At 41.4% G+C, this 25391-nt stretch overlaps 1 protein-coding gene across 1 annotated transcript in view; it reads right to left on the bottom strand.

The window, feature by feature from the left end:
* Positions 1–2218: 2218 nt before the first annotated feature.
* Positions 2219–25391, bottom strand: part of LOC116332621 (PDZ domain-containing RING finger protein 4-like) — a 112953-nt gene continuing 89780 nt past the window's right edge. The window contains exons 3-9 of the mRNA XM_031755632.2: positions 20064–20317; positions 17766–17868; positions 12093–12191; positions 9273–9335; positions 6886–6987; positions 5931–6059; positions 2219–5152 (exon numbers count right to left, since the gene is read on the bottom strand). Coding sequence (XP_031611492.1) covers positions 3680–5152; positions 5931–6059; positions 6886–6987; positions 9273–9335; positions 12093–12191; positions 17766–17868; positions 20064–20317 — 2223 coding nt within the window. The 3' untranslated portion in view covers positions 2219–3679. The remainder of the gene's footprint in view (positions 5153–5930; positions 6060–6885; positions 6988–9272; positions 9336–12092; positions 12192–17765; positions 17869–20063; positions 20318–25391) is intronic.

Below are 25391 nucleotides of genomic sequence, written 5' to 3'. Positions count from 1 at the left end.
CAAGTGGATCTGTACATCAATAAATATGGGCCTTCCTGGCTGAATAATGAGGGAGAATTTGTAGTTTTTGCTGTTCAGGGAATCCTAAAGGTTATCGGCAAACATTTATAACAGAGGCAATAACTTTGTGTGTGTGTGGGTGAGTGGGGGAGGGGGTGTCGAGGAGGAGATGAGCCACTGCTATCTGCTTGACATTTCAGTCAGTATGGGTATTTGAACTGCTGGTTGGCGCTGACAAATGCCATGGCTGTCACAGGCTCAGTTTTAATTACACCTGACTGGGTCTTTCAGGGGCTCAGGGATGAACTTAATTAGCTAGCAAGCACTTGGCTAGTTCTGGCACTGGTTGGTACAACCTACGCAGCTTCTTCTCTGGCTTTCCGTTGGCATTTTAATGGTCTTGGTCTATACAGGCTGGGAGAATTAACAAGCGAGAATAGAGCAGAGGAAAAATGAAGTGAGTCTGATTTTCAACACCAAGTTAAATTTAATGTATGCTAGGTGTATAAATGGAGTGCTTTTAAGTGCCACTCGATATATTAAAAATTAAACTGCACTGACCATAGAGTACAAGCTAAAATCACCCAATGGGATACACCTTGGCATTATAAAACAGTGTGTTCTGTAAATTCCATTAAGCGACTGCTTTCCTGAGCCGTTTGCACTCTGGAAAATGGGAGGGTCAAGTCAGAAGTTTACCCCCTTTTTCATATGTTGCTCATGCAGCCTTGAATTCACCAGACAATCCCCATCATTATTTTGGGATGGATGCTAACATGGACTGCACTGGGAAAGTTGACCAATCCAGCTGCCTCAGACATGAAACCTCTGCATGAGTTCAGTAAGAAAGCTCTATATAATAGCTTGCAAAAATATGTTGTGTGATTTAGGTGTTCCCATAATTCTGGGACAGTGTCTACTTCTTCCTCTTTCACCTGCTCCCTTTAGAGGTCACCAAAGTTGGTCTGCCTGAAGCAATGTGTTAAGTACATCTTGTCACCTTCCCTTTCTGTCACAAATCACCACTGACAGGTGTCTCCACCAACTCCACGCTGCCTGCACTCCCTGTCATTGCATTGGCCATGCATATAAACTTGCCTGCCTTCACTGTTACACCTGTCTCCCTCTCATTCACTCACATGTGTTTTGTCTTGCTTCTCCTGACTTTCATTCTACCTTTCTCCAGGGCATGCCTCCACCTGTCTTCCACCTGCTCCCTCCTCTCACTACAGGTCACAAAGTCATCCGCAAGCATCATAGTCCACAGATACTCCCGCCTGACATAATCTGTCATCATGTCCATCAATAAGCCCAAACTAGAAGGGGGTAAGACCCTGATGTAAATCCACCACGATTTAGAACTGATCTGTCAGTTCTACTACGCAGCTCCCAACTGTCGCTGTCCTCATACATGTCCAGCACCACCTTCACATACTTCTCTCCAACTCCTGGCTTCCTCATGTAGTACCACAGTTCTTCTCCACAGATCCTCACATGCTTTCTCAAGATCGACAACGACACTCCTTCTGAACTTCTCTCTGTGTAAATGAATTGTATTTCACTCATGGAATCATTTACGTTTTAAAAAAAAGAATCATCAAGGCTTTTCATATTTTTACCAGTTTCTTAAAATGGAACAAGTTCTCAGTTAAATGAAAACAAAGTACAGAACAGTATTCGGGCAATATGGTATTCATGACACTTCAATTTCATCTATAGCACATGACAGCTTGAGATAACGTAGACACTAGAGTATCCCAGTAGCTCTCCCTGTGCGTATGACAAGGCCATAGCGATGATTAAGTGGTCGGCACATTTTAATGAACACAAAGCCATTCAAGTGGAAGCAGATTTTAATTGAAATCTCCTTCTGTTTAATAACTTACCATATTCAGTGAGTCACTTTTCAGGAGATATAGAAGGTGAATGTGTGCTGAGTGAACAAGTAATTCTGTTTCACTTCACAAGGCTGGTCCGTGCCCTGGGAGGGGGCGGGGCTTGCTGTAGTTTTTGTCACCGTTTACTTTTCCTGCTTACACCATTTCCCAACAACATCCACCTCTCTTCTTTATACAGTTTTATGCACAATTATCACACACAAATTGGATAATTCATTAGTATTATGTTAAGATTAGTAGTGTGTTAAGTTTTTGGCACCAACTAAATTCAAATTTTCTTAATGAAAAAAAAAAAAACACAGTCCAGTGCAAAGTTATATAAAAACCCAATAATTTATTATCATTTCTTTTGCAAAGATCACCATTATAACACATTTTACCTGGCTACAAATGTTCCACCTACGCTTTACTTCAGACCATCAGACATCGACTTAAAACGTTACAGGACTTGGTTTTCAAAAATTTCAAATTTACAATACTTCACTTAAAAAGTATTTATTTGGATGGAGTTTACTATACATGAAACTGGACTATAAGACTTTTGATAAATGGCAACCCGTTTATCTCACCAGTTCTAAAATGCTGTGTTCTGAGTCCTGCTCAGTGGCAATCATCCTAACACCACTTTGATGTAACTGCAAATATGAATCAGAACTATTATACAATATATATGAATGTTTCCAATTGTCAAAAACTCAAATCATACAATGTATGAATAAGTCTGAACAAAATATCTCTGTTGCAAAGATACACAGACAGTTTTGTGTTTGAAATCAAGTCGCCACACAACTGGCAACTTGATCGCTGTTGATTCATGTCTGGTTGTTAAGGCTATGCTGAGTTAAGGTGTATGTGGGAGAGTAAAAAGTACTGATATGTAAAAGCTATGGGAAGGTTCATCTGTTGTCATATATGTAGAAAAAAAAACACAAAATAAAACTGAATACAAAAATTTTATCCAAAGCTGCCAAACCAGACAAACAAAGCATGTCAGGACATTTTTTTTAAATGTAATCTTTACTAATAAATCAAAAGTATTTAAAAGTTTTAAGACATTTGATTCTGTGTCCAAAACTGTCCACTAAACTGTTAGTGCAGCAGCTTTGCTTTGTTCCCAATTTGTAGCTTTGTTGTTGAGGTTACAGAAAGAACACGAGCTTTGCTGTAAAATGAGGTATCCAACTTTTTTAAAGATGGTTTTACAAATTGCTAAAAACAATTTAATTCAACGTGCAGCGCCAAATCTTTAACCCCTCCCACCTCCTCGTTTCCATGGGAATTGTCTTTAAAATTCAGGACAATGAGGAGTAACTATGTCCACGTCTCCCTTGCTCTGAATAGGAGACAAAGACTGCATACGTATACGTTAGTTTGTATTTATTTAAAAAAGTAAAAAGCAAATGACCAGCTGATCCTCCATTGGTAAGTGTGCATATTACATAAAAGAAAAAAAAGTCTCTTAGAACTGTCTTGAGTTAAGTGGTTACAACTTAAATATGAAAATAGAATTGAAAAGATAAACATGTTTCGCGTAAAGTAACAAAATAATTGTATCGTCATTGTATCATAGAAAAAATGCTTTTTCCCACAGAGTGATGTGAAAAAAACAATCTTGGAAAAACATCAAAATGTCATGATGCCGCTGATAAATTCTTTACAAAATGCTTTTTTTGGGTTACAAAGTGTGAAAAATATTCCTATTGTCCATGTAAAAATGCCACATTTAACGAGGCAAGTATGTCGTACCACATGGGGTAGAATGTGTGTGTTTGTTTGTTTTTTTATACAGTAGTGACTGAAAGGAAGGCATTGTGTACCTTAGCTCCCTCTGGGGCCTTGGTACCATGAGTCATCAGCTCCTGGATTGTCATCCAGTTGTCCAAGATCTTCTTGTTGCGTTTCTTCATCATCTTCTTGTGGCTGAGCTCTATGATGCTGACTTCCTTTCGACCCTCGCTGCTGCTCTGAGGGTTCTCCCTCAAGCTCTCCAGCCGACTGCGCTGCATGAACTCTCGCCTCTTCCGCTGTTCTTTCGCTCTGACGAGGTGCTGCTTTCTTTCCTCTTTACTCCAGTACCTCCCCATCTTCATTTCACTCATTGCGTCGTCATCTGTCGTCATTCCCCCGCTGCGTTCCTCTTTAATCTTCAGGGCTCGCTCCTTCAGGATCTTGTCTCTCACAGGCCTCTTGGTGATGTAGCGGGTACCGTCACTACGGATCTTGACCTTCCACTCCATCTTGGGCTCTGTAATGGGCCTCTGAGGCTCTTTACAGACGCTAAGTAGACTGAGCTGGCTCTGAGCGTACTCTACAGCTGAGCGCTGTTGTATCAGCTGCATGTAGCTCTGGTAGTGGCGGGCGTGAGCTGGGATGTTGGTCTGCCTCTGCTGGGAACTGTGAGAAGGTGAGAAGTATGGATTTCGGGAAGCGCATTGGTTTAGTTTCCCTCTGCTCTCTTCCTCAGCCTGAGGTGTTTGGTCCGACTCAGAAGGATTGCTGTGGTCAGGGCTGCTGCTCTTACCCAGGACTGGAGCGCGGCACGCTGGGATGGGGCTCAGGCTAAGAGAATGACCAGCAGCGAGGCCGCTGCAGAGGTTCCTCTGGTTTGTAAGACTAACCATCCTCTGGAGTGAGTGCTCCGGGGAGCGGTCCATTGCCAGAGGGGTGCTGCGTGAACTCTCTGCTGTGTTGTAGGCACTGGAGCTGTCCTTGTCCGATTTCTCTAGCCTCTCGTTAATGTCGGCCAGCTTACCCTTTGAGGGCTCACCGCGGTGAAAGCTTTGGATTTTGGTGGAGGGCGTAGAATGGCCCACTGAGGGAGACTGCTGACCCTTACGAAGTTTATGGGCCTGCATGATGTTCTGACATTCCAGCTCGATGCTGCGCAGTTCCTCATTAAGCATACGCAGCTCATGCTGTACCCCCGCCTGCTCCCCCATGCTGCACTCAATAGTGCTCCGGCGGCTGTAGAACAGGTCGTACTCGCCGCTGTTGCGTATTTGACACTTCAGTTCCAAGAGTTGCTGGAAGCGATCACCTTCTGTTTCATCATCATCCTCGTCCGCTTTCTCCTCTAGCCGCATGGAGCTGGTGGTAGAGTGCGTGTCCCGACTGTCTTTCAGGCACTGGGACAGACGTTTCTGGATATGTGCCATGACATTATGCTGCGAGTTCCCCATCCTGTCCTTTATGCTCAGTACATTGTCCTTATGATGAGGGAGTGTGGAACAAGTGGGCTTATCATCCTCTGTTCTCTGAAATAAGTTGAAGAGAATCACCGTGAATGACAACTATGGGATATGCAGCTGTGTACAACATAAGCATGAGTTGTACATGAATGTGCAACAGCTACGCTCTTTTTGAAAACATGGTAATTAAAGCTAAATGTACAGACTTTCTGTTTGGTAATACAGAAATATGCTTATTCTGAATTTATTCTCTGATTTAATCATAGAGCGAGGGAGAAAAAAAACAACAACAAAAAGTCACAAGAACTTTTTAAGAGTTCAAGAAGTGCAACCCTCTTCTGCATTCTCCTGAAGGAATACATATGTTGTTGTGCATAACTCTGTTAACCAGCTCTGTTACTTCAGGGATTGTCTCCTCTCTGCCATGTCTTTGAAGTCCCATTTATATGGATTTTTGAGGTATGCTATCCTCTCAGCAAAACAGAATTTTAAATCACGGTTACTAATGTTTGGAATTTAAATGGTTCAACGGTCCCCCTCCATAAATATTCATAATCAGAATTTCATGTTCACATTTCACAGGGCGAAGCTTGTTTTGACTCGGTTTTGCAAAGAAAGTCGATGAACAGTTTGTCTAGTGATAGAAATGGCATCAAAGATAATATTGGCTGCGTGTAATGATCTGTCGCAATGACCTGTCCTTTTTTTCTCCTCGCTGAGTTTTAGAGGCTTCGTTATACTGAACAGTGCAAACAAAGAGCTTCAGAATTTCTTACATGGAGATAAGCTTTTTCATTCACTTGCTCATTACTGGCATGGTCAATATGTCTTGATGCTGTCTGACCTGTTCATTCTCCTGTTCCTCTTGTAAGGCAGCTAATTCCATTTCCTCTCTTTGCTGCTCCTCCAACATTTCCATCTTCAGCTGCTCCAGGAACTCGCTATGCTCATCATCCAGCCAGGCTTCTTCCAGCTATAGGTGAAGGAAGAAGGAAAGCATATGGTAAAGGAAAGGGTTTAGGCTAGTGGCTTAGTGACATTTCTGTTATCCTTTTCGGGGAATAACAAGCATCACGATACATGTTTTACAGATATACACTCCTCATCTTTTAAACATGGACTCTAATCGTAGAATCAGAACCACATAAGTTGATGGCCACCACTTTTAACCTGTTAGGTCGTATCATCCACATCATCCATCATCTGTTTGTACATCTGATGCAAACCAAATGGTATCCATATCTGATGACTTCAGATTTACTACTAAAATGCATTTAATTAAAGAGCCTACTATTGCTTCCCGCTCCTCTGCACTGCGGCAGAGTCCTTCCACTTAGTTTGTCATCGGCCCTGGGCCTGAACTCACTCCACATTAGCATGCCATTAGCTTTTATGGCTTACCGTTGGAAGTCAATTACAGTGGCGCTACATAAAAATAAAACATGATGAGGTGTCTCAGTCGTGGCTTGCAGTAGGAGTGGTTACATGTGGTGGGAGAGCGTTGGTGGCTACACCAGACTGCTAAGGTCTTCTTTGAGCAAATACACAGTACAGTACAGTAAAAGCCTAAATTGTAAACCATACAGGTTATGTAAACTGTACATTATGTCCAGCAGGGTTTGTCTTTGTCACTTCTCTTTTACATTTTCACTTTTTTCACTTCACACTTAGTTTCTTTTCTTTTCCAAAGACAAGTCGAGGTAATTAGTCTTTACTATTTGACCTCAACACTCTTTTTGAAAGCATGGTAATCAGTGCATGATAAGTCAGTGTGAGGTGAATGTCTGGTTATTTCATACCTGCATCTCAGGTCTGGCAACCAGCAGTATGATGTTCCTACACTCGTCACTGGAGAGCGCAGCCATGGCTTCCTCCCTGTCCTGTACATCCTGGCCATTAATCTGAAGACGACAAACACGATTAAGACAATATTAGGTGAAACACAAACAAGCAAAAATTTCAACACGGGCACAAACACACAGGTTAACTTTCATCGCTCTAATGCAAATGCCCTTAAGAAAAACAAAATGCCACACTGAAACACATTGGACAGTAGTGCCCTTTTCCTGGGCAAATTGTCAACCCTCTCTGTAATAAATCTGGACCCAGCAGCGATTATGAATGAGACACCGGCTGTGGGCTGACGGAGGTGTTGTGTCCACCAAAGTACCCAGCAGCATACATACATCTAGCCGTACAATTAACTGGCCACTGACAGGTGGCGTCCATCTTTTTGCAGGCAGAGTAATGGCCCTGTCACTAGTGGATAATAGTGCCAGCGTACTCGTCTGCCTCACAAACCTACGCACACCCCTTCCCCTTGTTCAAATCAGCCACACAACATGTACTGTTGAGACAATTAGACCAGTAGCACTCATGGATCCACTTCACATAGCTATTATAGGCCAGGCAGACTATTTCCGTCTCCCTTTCCATCCCAAGATGGTCAAATATATATAAAAGGCAAAAACAGAGTCTGTACAACTTTTACTCTCTTAGACAAGCTTTCTTATAATTTCTTTAAAAAGTCTTCGGCAATATCTCTCCAGGCATCTTGAAGGAGTTGTAAAGCTCTTCTTTGGATGTTGACCGCCTTTTGTTTTATTCTTTGTTAAGGTGATACCACAGTGTCTCAATAATGCTGAGTTGGGGGATCTGAAGAGGCAAATTCACGACTAGTACAACAGTGTGTTTTTTCTGTCCAGATATAGTTTTACTGCATTGGCAGCGTGTTTGGAATCACTGGCATCACTCCAAAAGACCAGTTGCTACTGATTTTCAGTTTACTTGTTCTGTAATTGGGTAAAACCTTAGTCTTTTCTCCCTGTTTTCCATCTTTAACAATGGCTTCTTGACAGCCACCCTTCCACTGAGACCATTTCTGATGAGGCTTTAGCGAACAGTAGTTAGCTCCTTTGTCGGGTCTTTAATTAATTTTGTCCTTTTCTCTAAAGAACATAACTTTCAAAAACTGTTTATCTGCTGTAGATCATTATTTTTAGCTCTCCCACTTCTTCTTTTGTCCCATATTTTTAAATGTATTTAAGGACACTCCACCATGCTGAGATATGCTAAGTTTTCGGCTAACGGGTAAGAATGACCATGTTGCTGCAAAAATATTACTGTGTACTGCATTTAGTTATACATTCAACAAAGAAATTAGAACAAAAAGATGAAAATCCAATTTAAAAGAGGTTCTTTGATAAGTTGTCTGCTATGTGTGGATATAACAGTTAGGTGACTGTTTTATGTTGCCATAATATGCCAAGTGATGTCTGGAGTGAAATTTCAGGAGTGAAAATGAATGAAAAAGCAGTCAATGTCCAAAGAAAAACTTTGAAAGATCTTGAGAAAGTGTAGAGAACTATTGCTCAAGACCACTTTAAAAAAGTATGGCTCCTTGGAAGGAAAATATGTATATTTATTAAAGTGGAAGCATGTTTTTTTGTCTGGTGTGCAAGACAGACAAATGAAAAAAAAAGAAATTGTCTCTATACAAGGGTGCTGGTTTAACTCTCTGGGATGAGCAGCTAATCCATAAAGCTAATGCAGAGCCCTGGGTTCCATCTGTTCCATCACAATAAAGGGAAGACAGCTCCAAAATTGCTTCTATACAGACACAGATTATTGGTAAAACATACAAGTCCAAAATTCTGGAGGTGGTATCTCAGATGTTTTCAGTTTGCTTTGCTCGCCCAACTGGCAACTATAAATCCATTAACACTGGCTTAACAACCTGTTATGAAGCTCTTATGGGGAAAACACAGTAATCGCCTACCTATCCCATAGAAACATCACGATCCAACCCAGAGCTCTAACAAACGTCGGTCCTTGTCAGTGGCCATACCAAATCTCAAGCCTGGATATCTAGCTAGGGGCTAATAGCAGTTACTGCCTCTCAGCTATCCCACAGGAGGCAGAGAGCTGCAGCACAGTGTCACTCCCAACCAGAACTGTTAAAAAAACCCTGCTGGTGCTGAGTCGGTAACTAAAACAGCCAGGGGGACATTTCTCCCTCTTTAACAGTCACAGCGGGTGCAAGTTCCCCCTTTAATGTGCTGCCATTAAAAATGAATGGGCTCTCTTGCTGGGAGACATTGGTTGAGTGTGACAAAATAAGAGAAGAATTTTATTTTGAACCTAATAAAAGCCAGTGTGGAGGTGACCAGCGAGTGCTTTACTGCACCTGTAAAATGCGATCCCCCTCCCGGATTCGTCCATCTCTGGCAGCGATGCTGTTTGGACTTATCTGTGAAGGTGGAGAAGGCACAAAATTATACACACTTTCAATCTTCATTCAAGAGGATCTAGATGTGGCTGGAAGTATTGTGTGATAGCTTTCCAGACCATTCCTGACCATTTGATCTGTTCCTTTTATTGTTTCCTGAAAGCCTGAGGAAGAAGCTAAATCATCACCTTTATCATCCAAGACATCGATTGTACCTGCCTCAGTTATTATTTTTTTTGACAACTTGATAAAAAACAAGTCTCTGCATATAGCATCTCCAGCCCGTAACTCAACTCCAGTACATCGTGCACCTGCTCCTCATGTAACTAATACTAGTCAACAAGAGGGCAGAGCACTCTTTCATTGACCAATCAATCGGCATCTGGGGTCATTCGTTTCACTTTCTTCTATCAGATAAGATCTCGGCAGACAAGGAGGTATTCAAGCACTCCATCTTCATGATAGTTCACTCCTACACAGAGGGCTGCTCATTAGACTGGGACAGAAGTCCCTAGGCAGGAATTAGTGAAGGGCTGGAGGAAAAAGAGGAAATTGAAGGTAATTTCTCAGCAGTCAAGGAGAGAACTTCAGATCATGAATAACTTACAACCATTTACGTGTTGAAGATGACATTGTTAGTGGCGAAACCGCTGTTTACAGATTGAGCATCTTAGCTTTGACTCTTAGCTTTATTCTTTTTTGTATGCAGTTTCCTTTTCTAACTGTTTTTGAACTGTGAGAGGAAAAAGGGCAAGAGGCTCTGGCAGAGCAGTAAAGAAACAGCGGGTGAACTGAAAAGTCTAGAGAATCAGCTACATGTATTCACCCACTGTGCTATGAGGCAATAAAATGGAAAATGGCCATTCAACAATCTAAATTTGGAAAATTCAGCTTGTTTTAAAATAACCTTGTATTCTTCCCCCACGCAACTCCCAGTGCAGCCAGTATGCAGTGACATTCAGACACCTCATGTAAATGCAGTGCACTCCTCTTAGCCCTACTTTTTATAGAGTAAACACTTAAGGATGCTGCCAGGAGCCAGCGACCACAGTGATTTATATTCGACTCAGCTCTCAAAGAGAACACCTTGCACGGTCCAAGTCGACTTCAAACGAATTTGAAAGTTGAGGAGAGCGGAGAATGGCATTTTCTATGCTTCCAACAAGTGGGAGAAAAATAGTCTCTCTCTTTACATGTATGCCAGTGCCTGCTTGTTGTCAGCTGCACTGAGACTGGATGAACAACAAAGACAAGACCTGAAAGCACTTTTGTATTTTTTTCCTTCTTCCTCTTTGTTGTTGTTGTTTGCTGTCTTGGCATTCATTTTGTTTCTGGTGAGCTGACAGTATGATCACGCACACACAGATCAATGCTAAACTGTTCAGTAATGTCAAATTTGATAAAGAATTCAATTTTAAAACTTCACCAAATAAAGAAATTGTTGTTTCTCACATTGAAGATGAATATTAAATGTCACGAGTAATTTTGTGTGAGACTTTTCATTAGACATTTCATCAAAGTACCGATGTAGGAAGATGATGGTTGTCCATTTCAACAACAAAGCTTCATATTTAAGTGTTAGTCTTAAAAGAACTGAAAAATTGGTAGAATATGTATATAATGGAGTATGCTAGAAATGTCTTCTTTCAAATGGTTAGCAGTCCTAAATCTGGTTGCTGGATTAAAAATGGCTCTCAGGAAGAAGATACAGGATACATGTATGTTGCAGAGAGAATACTGTGTCTCATTCATTACAGATTTTGGATCCTTACTCTCATCCGTCTGCTGTGTTGTATTGTCTTTAACTAACAATAACTAGTTTTTTTACTTGGCATGACTGAAAAGGTCCAACGACTACAATGCTGTTCCCTGTCAGCTTCTCTCTCTCAGTCTAGATTTGTGCAGCCTTTATCGCACTTACAGCATCCAAACGAGCTGTCGTCACCTTGGTTAATGTCATCGTCACCTGCGGCATCAGCTCCAAATGATAATTTTTTACGTTTGTGTTTACAGAGCTAGAAGTTTGATGTCACCACATAAAAGAAAGATCTCCACACATCTCCAGTGTCTCTTCTTCCCACTGAGGAATGCAGATTGTTAAGTTAAACACTGGATTATGATTGTGTTGAAACAGGACGAATTTGGATTACTGCACCTCGTTCTGTCTGATTTTGCTAGAATTGGTGCCTTGACACACCAGCTGTAACCGTTTTGGACACAGAGGGTTAGCAGGCCGGTTTGAAAGACTGATAAAGCATGCAGCTTAGAGTGGTGGCTGTGGAATACATGGCAGGTCTATCAGGCTGGAGACTGCAGTTCGTGACTTGTTTTAAAGCTTTTCCCTTTCCCTGCTGATTAGCTTGAGACATGGAAAACTTCATGATTAGGGTGAGGAAACTGCCTTTGTTTAAAAATGACTGAAAAATGACACTTTGACAGCACATTTAAATTTGATGCCAGAGGGTGCTTAAAAAGCATCCCAGTGTGAGGAGTGGATGCGAGACCCTTCCTACTACAGTCTATAAAATGGTTACATGTATATGACACACATGCCCAAGGACAGCTAGTGGGTATCTGTGAAACAAAAGGGCAGTGGTTGATGCCCTAGAAATGAGCAGGTACTGATTCAGGGTTTTGTGCGGTGGTGTACATGCCAGTGTCACAAAACCTTTGAGTTTAGTGACTAATGTATGAAATTATGTATTCACAGTACTCAACACTCAGTGTAACTGTTTGCAGATGCAGATGTCTCGTATAAACGTCAAGTTATCTACTCACCTCGCTAACATAGATGGCCACATCTTCTTCTTCATCTGTCCTGTAGCACAGAGTTAGGCCCAACTTCTCTTGGCTGTTGAGTCGACACAGTTCTACTTCCTAAGTGGAAAAGAAGGGAAAAAAAAAAATCAAGAAGATGGAGTGATTTTACTAAAAGGTTTGGAGGGTCCACAAGACAGACTCCTCATAGCTCACCCCTCTAACCTTTAAAGGAAGAAACACAAACTGAATGGAGTAAATTCTATACACTTAGCCTAAAAGCATAAGCTTGGCAATGGCTACACAAACACAAAGAAGCCGTTCCACTGATAGACACTAAATGAGGTCCTTTAAGTTCAGCGCAAAATAAATACTATATTATTTTTGAGTCTGGATTTCCAACTTTTCTGAGGTTTTTTAGGATTGAAAGTGTTTGATCATGAAAGACATTCTTGGCTCTCTGAGTTTGATCGGAGGGGCTTTGATAAATGTCAGAGGACTCTGAGTTTTTCTCTTTCAAGTCTCTGCCAAGTTATAAAATATTAGACTATAAATAAACTATATGCTAATGCCATCAAAAATACACACTTGCTACAGTACTAAACTACTCCTCCGTGTCCTGTGGGGACAGATAAACAAACTATTGACTAACAAATCAGTGGTCTGCAAATTTCCCACGAGGCTCTTGGATTATAGCGTGGTACCCTGGTGAATACATGAATTATTCGTCTTTAATAAACACTAGTGGAAAAAAAACTAAAAATCACAGAAGTTCCCCTTCGTTTTAGCTCCTTGTTTTGGTGGAGCTTTTTTTATTTTCTTCAGTTTCTAGACTCTTAAAACCACTTTGCACTCGGTTTCTTTTAGCCACTGTGCAGCCAAACACGGAGCTGCACAGGCCTACACTCCATCTTCAAATGCTCAAACATATCAAGGGTGTTGGAGGGAATCAAGTGTGAAATGGCCTCTCCTCCCAAGGTCTTCATTAGAGCAGCAAAACACTCTCAGCAGCAGGAACGAGGTGGTTGAGTGAAGGGGAGGATGGTGGGGGCCGAGAGAAATAAGGTGGCGGTGAGGATTCTGGTGGGGCTCAGAGGGGTCACAGACAGAAACCGTGAGAGTCATTTCCTCTTTGACAAGGAGCAGGTTGGCTGGTTACACGTGTCAGATGTGGCGGACTTTACAGAAGTGGATGGGTGACTTTGGGGGGGGGGGTTGGTCATGTTGGGATGAGATGAGGGAAAAAAGGGGGAAAAGGCCAATGGCTGCTGCTTCTGGCTACCCCTACTAAGCTGTTTTTGAGACCACACACACACACACTTCCTCACATACACACAAACACACCTTTAGGCTAAATTCCCATTTCTTCCTGCTCCACTGCCACTCATTTCTTCCCACACGTCTGTATCTCAGCTTGTCACACACACGGTGACATATCATTGACGTGTTTTTGGACCAGTAACCTGCTGCTGCTGGGGTACACAATCCCGTAGACGCGCACACACAAGCAGTTCTCTGCGCACATCTTATGCTTACACCTACACATATTCTCAACAGAGCACACATTTGCACATGCAGAGACAAAGAGCTTAAGGAGATCTGCATCATCTGAGCTTTGTGATTTTTTTTTTTTCCAGCATCTCCATCTGAGGGGGAGTTTAGATCTTTAATTGAGTGCCTCAGAAGCTGTGGCGGCTCAAAATCCCGGCTGATGCGTTAGTAAACAACACAAAAGCAAGAAACTTCACCTGTAGATTACCTGAACAAAATAAGCTGCAAAAATCAGTCATTAGTTAAATTAAAAACGTTTCTAATGAGATATCATGCTATTGTTGGAGGAGATACTATTAAAGAAGCACGGCTCCAGAGGCAGTGAAGCAGTCATGGAGGTAATGGGGAGCCACGGAGACAGTGCATTTCTGGCATGCTAATATGATGTGTGAAATTGTGGGATATCTGTGGGAAATCACTAGCAGCATCTCTGAGACATCTGTCTAAAAATAAACCACACAAATTAATTGCCGCGACTGAGGCGAAGCAGCAGCGTTAGCAGGTAATGCATCACCCCTATCTGGCTCCGTAAAACAAGCTTAAACTTACTTCTGACTAATTAACAGCTAGATATAGTGCTGCAAACCTGTGGCTAAATGATCAGAGAAAATAGATTGGCACCATTACTACATGGTGGATGAGGCATCAAATCTGTGCGCGTCTAATGATGTGACCCCATTTTATTTATCAGATGTTCTTTTTGCCTACTTGTTTTAAGACAATATTGTGTGGAAAAAACACACCCACTCACTCTGAAGCTTCTGCAAAAGGAGGTTGACTCCTGAACCATCAAACACACATTCGGCAATCACTGCCTCTCTCTTCTCTTTTCATTTGTTTTTTTCCTCTATTTTCCAGGCGAGCTCTCTGCCTCTCAGGAAGGAGATTGCAGCACGGCACGGGGACGAGGGCTGACAGTAAATTAATGACTGCGATGGCGTGATTAAGGAGAAGATTGCCACCAACCATCAAAGCACATTGGATGCTGTCATAATAATCGCACTTTTGATTACCAGTAATTGAAAAAGCAGCCAGAAATGTGTGGATGGCTACCGCTGGCAGGAAAATTGGGAGGACTATCTCTGTGCTTAGAGTACTTCATGTCTGCAGAACTCACCTGAAGTAATCACAGGAATGGTTACTAATATAGTTTTGTGGCCACATGCGTGCAGGTATTCTAGGAAACGCATGTTTCAGTGCACATTTTTTGACATAGAATCTCAATAAAAGATGGGTGTAGCCACCCTGATGGCACCAACTGGTTTGTGAAGTCTATGTTAGAGCCTTATTTTACAAGTGTAAATGAAAGGAAACTTTTAGCAATGTGCAGAAGCTGCTACTAGTTATTTAAGTTCATGTTCGTTTTTTTGTTTTTCCCAGACTCTGACTCGCATATTATTTTGGATTGAAATTTGCTCGTCTCTCTGCATAAAATTCCCTGTGGGGTCACTACTAAGAGCAACACCTTTCACACATTACAAAGTCACTTGACTGGTGTGAGTGCATGTAAACATATTATCAGCGATGCGGAAAGTTGCAGGTGTTTCTTAAAAAACAATGTTTCACTCGATACTTTCGGGTCAATGCAAGTTGAGGCGTTTAAGACAACTAGGGTGGATGACAAGGGCATCTTTTTTTTAATTTGGCAACATATTCATATGGGTGTGTGTGTTTATACAACACCAACAGACTGCAATCAGATGAAGGATGCCTAGTTGCCTCTAAATACACAATTATATGCCATTACAGCTATAACCAGTAATGTGTAATGATGTCAGGTTATTTTGTGAGGTCGGAAATTTGTCAGACCTTGTAATAGAGAATTCGGCACTCATGTTTTTATAACTTAACATGAACCATATAATGGAAGGCTTCCTGTGTCCTGTTCATATGTCCCCAGACCTGGATTAAATTACTGATCTACTCTCTTGCTTTGTCAGGTACACATGCTCAACTGATTGTTAATGCCAATATCTCATTAATTGGAGATTATGTATCAGTTCATTCTCGTTTACGTGCCCCACCCTCCCTCTCTCCTTGTTTTCAATTCTTTAACTTCTTCACTTCCATTTAGTACACGGGGATCTGCCAGGCCCGGGAGCTGTCGCCAGTCCCCTTCGAGGCCTTCCCCAAACCGCAGCTCAATTCATGTCCAAGCCTTTACCTACTAAAACGGTGTCAAACCTAAAATGAGGACGTGGGCCCAGCTAGTGAAATACCACATGGCAGCAACTTGGTGCATTTCAGCACGTAGACCTGCTGAAGTTCAAATCGAGCATCAGAGTGTGGAAGAAAGGTGATTTAAGTGACTTTGAATGTGGCATGGTTGTTGGTGCCTGATAGACTGGTCTGAGTATTTTAGAAACTGATGATCTGCTGCACAAAAGATTGAAAAATGTTGCCGGGCCTGACGAGTTTCAATTTCTGCTGCAAAATTTGGATGATGGGGTCAGAATTGTGTGTAAACAACATGAGAGCATGGATCCATCCTCCGGAGATGCTGGTGTTAGTGCATTGGTATCAGGATATGTTCTTGGCACACATTGGACCTCTTAGTAGCAGCTGAGCATCATGTAAACGCCTCAGCTTACCTGAGTATTGTTGCTCACCATGTTTATCACTTTATGACAGTGTAACCGTCTTCTGATAGCTGCTTCACCAAGTTCATCGTACTCAAATGCAATTATCCAATAGAACACCTGGTAAAATATTATTAGCACTGTGGATGCGTCACTGTGTGATGCTGTTGTGTCAATATGGACCAAAATCTCTGAGGAATGTTTTCAGCACCATAATAAATTTGCACCAGAAAGAATTAAGGCTGTTCTGAAACTAAAGAGAGTCCAACCTGGTACTAGCACGGTGTACCTTACAAAGTGGGTAAACTATAAGTGTGCACTTGAAGCACTAAACTTCTCTTAATCTTATTAACATCACTGTCATACAGTGATGTAAACCTAATTTACAAAGTAAATTAGATTAAAGTTAGCAACTTTAACTATCACATAAAAATAAACATCTTAAAGAAGTGCCTTTCCTTCATCCTTGTTTCTCTCCTTCAGCGCTTCAGTGATCATATCTACTCTGAAAGCGGCTTTTCAGCTTCTGCCCATATCCCTCTCGCAGCATTTTCAGTCGACATACAGTAAGTGTAACAACATCAGGGTAGTATAAAACCCCGCAAGCATTTAAAAAAATAAAAAAAGAAAGTGGAAAGGCTGCAAAGCACACAGAGTATAATAGGATTTGCTAATAGCAATGAGGCGTAAAAAGATGCTTTAATACATTATATTTGTTCCGATTTGACACTCAAGCCTCTGCGATACAAATGGATGCACAAATCTCTTTAGGATGTGAAGAAACAGCTCAACCTCAGTGGGTGAAAACATTCAGAACAAATTCAAATGAAACAAATAGGAGGAGGGAGGGGTGAGCAATCATCATACATCAGACCAGAGGAGCCCTCGCTGACTTTGTGCTCGCACCTCAATGACTCGGAAATAAAGAATATTGGACCAAAGCGGTTAACAGACACAGTCTGTTCATCACTTCCTGTCACTGAATCAGTGCTTCTCTAATGTGCTAGAGATCATTAGCCTCCAAAGCATCACCTATCCTACTGATTGCGTTACTTACACTTTGGGAAAGACGCACAAGCAAAGATTTTTTTTCTTGCTAGCAGCTGCCAAACACACCTCACTTTAATTGGGTTCGATCATACTCAGTCAACCAGCTCCCTCGGTTTCTCTTCCAGACACATGAAAACAACTTACAAATCTCAAGCAAGAACGGGTACACTTGGAAGTTTTCTTGTTGCCTTTTGAGGGCAAAAGCTTTGGTCATTTTCAACAGAAGCAAGGACTGTGATGCGGCTGATTATCTCGCACTACAGTGCCCCTGGGATCTGTCCTTAATAGATGAGCACAGGAGAAATGTGTTTGCAGGAACGTAGATGTACACTTCACATCTGTGCAGGGATCCTACTCACATGCATGCACTTTTGATAATAATCCCTTATAGCTAATGTGTAAGAAGATGTACAGACATTACATTTTAAGTAAGTAACTTTTCTAGTATATTTTTTAGGTGTAATATTATATATTGACCGTTCCACTTGGCACTGATGTCAAGTATAAGTCTTACCTCATACTCAAACTCCTCTGTCCTGTCTCCATCAGCTGGTACAGGGGAGAGGTAGTCAGTCCCTTCGTAGTAATCCTGGTCCATTGTATGAAGGGAATGACAGCTGTCAAAAGGGATGGACAGGGAGCCAGGGAAACAGAAAGAGGTGGAGATTTGGGTGTAAGCAAGATGCATTTCCTCAGTTTGACAGTGACAGGACTTAGTTGCTTTTGTCTTAGCTGAAATCTGAAGAAGAAAGGATTTGTCAAGAGCTTTCATTGGTGCTGGAGTGTTAATAACAGCATATCCACATAGTGTAATTTGCTTCCTGCTCTTGACAGACAAAACCCCCCACACTGTAAAGTGTAATTCTATTATGCCTCCCTCAGTCACAGAACAAAACAGCATTGTGAGGGCCTAACGCGATGAACAAGCTTTGGTGCCGCACAGGATAATCACGGTGGACAAAAACCTCAAAAAGACACTCTGTCGAACATGTTGAGTGATGTTTCCAGGGGCTGTCTGACTCCCAGATTACCCAGGACTGTAAAACTGTCTCAAAACAACCTTCCAGTGATAAAAAAAACAGACTGGTAAATGTCAGAATGCTTGATGGCTCAATATTATTCATGTAACAACATTTGGCAGTGGGTGCAAAGAACACAATTACAAATTTACAATCTAGCCCCAAATATAAGATGCCAAAACCTTTGTTATAGCTATAAAATCTGCCGTATATTGGATTGTGCACCTGATCTCAGATGAAGAGAAGAAAATGTGAGTTTTATGGGTCACATTGATTACATTCAGACTTGGCCTGGGGCTGTGAGGATCGGGCATACATTCCTTTGTGTTGCCTAGCTTTTTTATTAGCCCATTTGCTTTAATCACCTTGTAAACCTTCCATGAGGCAAAAATGATACCCCAAGCAGCTCCAATTAAGGCCAGAAGTTCCTGTGAGGATTTCTATGGTGACACTGAGTATATATAGATATATATATATATCGTGCATGTAAGATACTTACTCAGACAGTTTTTTAAATAATATCTGCAATATTGACACACAGTTGCTTTAACTGACTGAATACTTAAGCAAGCCTCCAAAGACAAGAAATATACAACTCAAAATGTGTACTGTTTTTGGAATTAATCATCTACTGTACCAAACAATGGGGCAGTCTTAATTTCTCGGCTCTGTGCAATAAAGCTGCAGTGTTGCTCTCGCTCATTCCCTCGAGGTGAAACCTAGATATTCTTTTATGCTAAACTTTTCTTGTACACACTTTACTTCTCCTCTGAGATAAACACAACACATAACACATAAACTAAAATGCCAAAAGATGAAATAAGGAGCCATGTTTCCTTTGTTGTTTTCCAGCAAAACCTCTTGTTGATGCTTCAAACTCTGGAGATCTTTTAATGGATTGCTCTCACAAACAATAAAAAAGGAAAAAAAACAACAACTTGGCTTTGAAGTGATGTACAACCCAGCAAACGCTTGAGTTGTTGAGATACGATCAGACTCACATCCACGAATTATACATATTTAGTTATATTTTCTCTAAATATATAGAAATTTAAGTGAAAATATATTTAGTCTGACTACTAAAAAATAATCTCTGTTGACTTATTATTGCAATTTTGCATCTGCCACTCAGCTACAACTATCCCCCTTGTAAATTTTTAAGTAGTACACTGATCTGACAGGTTGGAAAGTTCACATGCTCAAAGTCTAATAGGGCATTTTATCTGTAACAACATTTATTTGTGGTCTTGGAATTCATCTGCCTAGTGATACACGTAGCACATTTGGTTAATCAGAACCACTTGAAACTATCCATAATTTGTCTTTTGTTTCTTTTTTTCCCCCATTTCCCTGTATTTGTGAAGCAGGACATGAATGATTCTAAGACTCTCATTCAAACAAATCTCTATTTGTCAGAATAAACTGTCTAGCTGGTTAGACAATTTATTTACAACAAACAGTCGTCCTCCAGACTTGTAATGCTAATCCTACAAACGCTGATATTTCTGCTTCGTGGCTCAATGATATTGCTCATTTTCCCCCCATCCTTAATTATTGTCAGCCTCAGCCAAAGTCAGACAAGGACACAACAACAAACTCTGTATCGCTATCTGCTGCAGCAAACCTAAATCTTCATAGTGGCGTAAATAAAATAAAAAAATCAAATCAAATCAAGAAATAATATAAAATCACTTGTTGCTAAAACATAATAACTATTTGTTGCGATGCTCACAGTCCTTTACTCTGTGAAAGCAGGGCTCCTGATCTTTTTGAGCTTTACATTTTCTGCATACCTGTCAGAGAGCAGGAAGGGACAGACGTCAGGCACAGGAGGGGTTGAAGGCCGGAGTTTTGCCAGCGCCATGATGTGTTCAAAGGTGATGTCAGTCTGAGTGCACACATCCACCACATGGATTTCCTGAGGGGGGCCATGGGGGCGCCCGCTGGGGGTCCGCCGGATGACCTGCACCACGACGGGGTCCTTGGCAGGGCGAAAGGCTTCCACAGTCTCTTCATGGCTGGACTTGGACAACTCTTTTCCATTCACCTGAGAATAACAGTGAAAAATTGCATTCTTTTGTGCGCTTATTTTGACAACTTTTTGGCATAAAAATGTGTAAAGATACTATAAGCGCAGGTATCATTTAAGTGGTTCTACAGTACTGAATGTTGCATGTGAATATTGAGAATAAAAACCTGGGGAAAAGTGGCATAAGCTCAAAGCCTATGTCAGGCTTATCCGCATTTTTGCCGAGCACGCTAAAGCAGAGACAGAATGACAAACTAAAGCTGTTTTCATACATGCACAGCAGCTTCTGGACTTTTCTAGACAATGTGAATATCTGTATCATTCGAATGAAACAAAATGTACTCTGCCACTACTTCTTATCATTGAAGTAGTCATTTGAGCACATGAGAGAATAGAAAAGATCACTGCCTGTACACCAAAGGCATTGCTCTTTGTGTATCATGCTCCCCACATGCTCTACACTAAGCAGTGCCCCTCACCTACACCAAACGGAGTACTGTTTAGCATTAAAAAAGCACCACATGTTAAAAAAACACAATCTTAATGCATTCTTCTAAACTTCTCTACCCAGTGTACTGACGCATTAAAGGTGGAGACGATAGATGTCTTGTCAATATATGATCAAAAAGACATCTTAATGAATATAACAGTGGAAAGCATGCACACAAAACAGTGTGATGCAACATAATCAGGCTGTTAGATCAAAACCCAAACAGCCTCTGTCCACTCACTCCATCTTCAACCTCATCTCCCGAAAAAGAACTGGATTTTCTAGCAGACTGAAAACCATTTGCACTACAGCTGGCACGTATAAAGAAAATCATTGCTTCATTTAGCACCAGTAATTTCTTTGCAGGAGAAACTCTGGCTGTGGAATACCCCAGAGAATGTGCTTTGGTATAAATGCTCAAGCCAGAGATTATAATTTAGATAACGGCAGAAAAGTAAGAGGGAAAATAAGGTAGACGCAGGATAATTACAGTTACTGTTGCATTTAAATGTGGCTTTGGAAGGGAGTATTTTGCTCACACTGCAAACTTAAATTAGTTAAAATGACAACTATGAAGTAAAAGAAGGCATTTATATTCACAAGTGTCAGCTGTGGAAAGATACAGCGAGCCTGGGAAACTCAAAGCGGCAGTGTTTCTGGGCCTGAATTACAAACTCTTTAAAATGCAAAGTCGTGGCAGAAATAAACACACACACACACACACACACACACACACACACACACACACACACACACACACACACACACACACACACACACAGTCTACTTCTGACTGTAACAAAATGACCTAAATTCATAAGCAGCCGGCAGTTTTAAAGCAACTGACTGTGTGCATGTACTGCCTCTAAATGAACATTAGAGACAAAGAACGTACCCGGGAAGTCCGACAGAGGAGGTTTATATTTTTAAACCCAGAAATCCCACCACTAATTCTTTACTCCTGCGTTTGACTGAAATGACTCAACGTGCCTTTGTACTGACAGGACCACACAGCATTAACTGTGTGTAAAGCATGGATGTTTCCAAGTCCTCATAAATCCCATTTGAGCTATACGCAACTAGTTGGATTGGATTATGGAGGCAAGCAAATATTTGTCTTTTATTTTATTGTTATCATCACTTATTTGTAATTGACTTATTGGCTGATAGAACAAAGTCAACTCACAAGCTGACTACACCAGAAAGTATTCACCTTATATTATATTTCACAAAGAGTTGGAACCTGAGATTTAAAGAAAAAAGACAGTCGAAGTGCTGCGTAATCATCTTTAAAGTTTAGAACAGCTGAAACTATCCAGATAATGAAGACATATATCTAATATCTCGAGATACCCTAAGGAAAAATCCCTTAAGGGGACTCCACACTCAGTAACTGCTCCATTATGTGCACAAATGAACAGAAAAGACTAAAGAAAAAAAAAGAAGAAGAAGAAGAAGAAAGAAATATCCCCATTTGGCAACTCCCAAATTGGGCAATTCACACATACGCACATCACCGACATCCTAGGACACCATCTGAGGAGTAGTAACACTTCTTCTCCTTCAAGGAGCACTTTTGGTAATTTGTGACTACACTTCACTAGAAATGGAGAGATTTTATGAACAAAGTCCCTACAGCATCATGTGGACTTTGCTTTTCCTGGTAACATTAAAGGCTACCCCACAAGTGCCACAGAAGACAAGTAAATAAATCTTCATCAGCACAGCACTGCTATAATTTCATCGGTTTGTCATCCCCATAACTAACACCATTATGTACTGGCAGTAAATATAAAAATATTTATAGGCGAATAAACAGCGTAGGACAATGAATATTATAACTGTTATGCCACAGCAGTGCTGCTCTACTGCTCTACTTGGTTCGTTCCTGGATGTGTCTGTGTTATTCCTTTTAATTCTCCACGTAAATCCCCGGAGACCGAGGGATGCCCTACAAAAAATAAACAGCTTCTTTTCTCAGCAGTAACTGTAGCCATATATAACTCTCTTAGCTCTTGTGCTCTGACCTGCTCCCCTGCCTCCTGATGTGACCTTTGTTTGCAGCAAACTTACATTAATCACCTCAGCAGGAGATAAACTCGGTCAACAGATCTACTGTGCAACTGTGGGGAACGTGAAGGTACAAAAAAAAGCAAAGGAATGTGCAGTCGTGCAGCCTCTCTCATCCCGGCTTCACTCCTACCTGCAATTACAATTGAAATGCATGACTTAATGCCCTTAATTGACTCCCTGACAAAGGCTTGTATGCCAAAACACATTTTAAGGTTAAATATTTCCACCCAATGACAATAAAAGCTTTTCACTGTTGTTAAAATCAAAAAGACTTCCAAGGCACCCACTCTTAGGTCTTCAGGCATTCCACCCACAAAACATACCTCGTATTCACTCTGAATCTAGCAAGTGCCCCCACTTAAATCTTTCTTGCTTTCATTCTTGGCCATTCAGCAGTTCTTAAGTACTGCAGCACATACATTACACACAAGTACTGTATTAAAGAAACATGGAGTACTGTTGTAATTAGCTTATATAGCTCCTTTGACTGTCTCTCTTTCTTTCCTCTTTTGCTGCATGTCTCTTGCTCTGTAGCCTAATCCTTGAACAGAGAGCCTGGTGGAAACAAAGGAGTTGGAGCAGACAAATGAGGCAGCCCATAGCGTATGACAGACCCAAAGAAAAATGATTAAATTTTCCAGCTCTCCCCCTTGTTCAGACTGTCCAGTCCAGGCTCCTCCTCCTTCTCCTCCAAGCCTCACCGTTTAACGAGTCATACTCACAGCCAAACGGAAACAAGAAATCTATCAGGGAAAAAAAGGGGAGGGAAGGTTGTGTTGTTTTTCTATTTTGTTCACTGGTTTTTATGAGAGACAGATGGAACAATTAATCCCCAATAAACACAAGAATATTAAGTAGCTTTAACTCCATGAGGGACGCTGCCATCCTTCTTGTGTCCCCTTGACTGATGTCTATCCAGTTAGACACACTGCCTATGTTATTTGTGTGGATCTGTAGTCCTATCTGACAGATGGGAAGGGGTTCTATAAGCCTGGCTGCGGCTCCCTCGATATTCTCAGATATTCTCACACTGAATATCTGCCTTCAGCACACTTTTGCTTTATTATCCACAAAGTACACCATCAATCTGCATGCTTAACGATGCTTAAGGTGAGTTCCTACACTAAAACTGGAATTGGCTAAATTCCACAAACACTGTTTCTTCACAAATTAACAGCCTGAACAAGCTGTAGCCTCTTAAAGTTTCATCACACATTCAAATGTAGTTATGCAGGAATCAGCTATCCTCCTCAAGTGTGCATGCAAAGCACGCAAATGCATATTCATTCATAAACATGTGCTGGTAAACAAGATCTGTTTGCAACAAATTATTTAGCAGCTGTAGTGTTTATCAAGTCCAAAGCAGCTCTGCAAGTGCTTCATGGCCAAAAGTGTTCCATATGCACAGAGTCAACATGAATTATCTTACTGGTCTGGAACAAAACAATGGTGATTGCTCAGGAGAGATCATTTGCTCTACAACCGGGACAGGAGATGATCAGGTAAATGTGAAGTTGGAAGGAAACTGGTGCTGGGATGGAGGAGCTGGATCAAGACACATCTGCTGGCTGTTTGCACATGGATATGCAGCAGCTGTAGCCAGAGGAGAAATGTGTTTTCATTCAAAGCCCCAGAGACGACCACCAGGCTTCCAACAACAAATGCAGTAAACCAGCTTAGTGGAGTGTAACAAAGGGATGGAACCACTTTTTTTCCTCCTTTCTTTCATTTCCTTTGTAGCAGAGTCCCATATTGACAAAGACATTCAAAAAAAACTGTATGTGTTACGCGGCTGAGTGCATTAAATCTCCTCTTCAGCAAACATCTGATGTCACTTTAAGCTGCCCTGAGCCGTCACCGACAAACAAACAGACTTACTTGAAAACTTTAACAGTCACTGTTTATATAACTATGAGCTTGTAGATGCCTACAGCAAAGCGCAATCCTGAAGGCGCTTTCATCTGTGACCCATCTTATCATTTATCCTCCAGGTAAGAGGACAAGCCAGGAAGAACAAACACGCGGCAGCTTAGCTCGACCCCTCGAGCGCCTCCTCTGTCACTGCTTTTGTCTCATCGACTGCTCCCTCCCATCAATATCTCTGAAGACCGAGGGCAGAATGTAGTGATAGTGGTAGGAGAGTGGGGGCAGTTTATCTGTTAATGTGTCAACTTCAGCCACATCTGATGCCGCTTCTACGGAAGAGACAGCTTCTCTAGCGGGAAGCACAGACAGCGCTGGCAGCTTGCAGGGGATTACTGATAGAAGTGATTGATGTACTTCTTCTGTGAGGAGAAAAGACAGCCTCAGGCAGTAGACTATAATAGTCCATTAGCTTTTTTATGCCATTGAATTAACTGCACACATTGCTTTATAGCGTGCATGTAGCACTTTGAATCTTAATGAAATGTTTTTGTTTTCAATTTTCAAAAGATTACGGTGCGACTAAGGAGACAACGTTTGCCTTCGTGGGTATCCTGGCTGATGTAGAAGAGCGCAGAAATGAATGAACCAAGGTCATTTATTCCA

Source organism: Oreochromis aureus, linkage group 7, assembly GCF_013358895.1.
Source record: "Oreochromis aureus strain Israel breed Guangdong linkage group 7, ZZ_aureus, whole genome shotgun sequence".
In the NCBI taxonomy this organism is placed as follows: domain Eukaryota; kingdom Metazoa; phylum Chordata; class Actinopteri; order Cichliformes; family Cichlidae; genus Oreochromis; species Oreochromis aureus.
The sequence above is the reverse complement of the archived record's forward strand: the minus strand, read 5'-3'. Positions and strand labels throughout refer to the sequence as shown.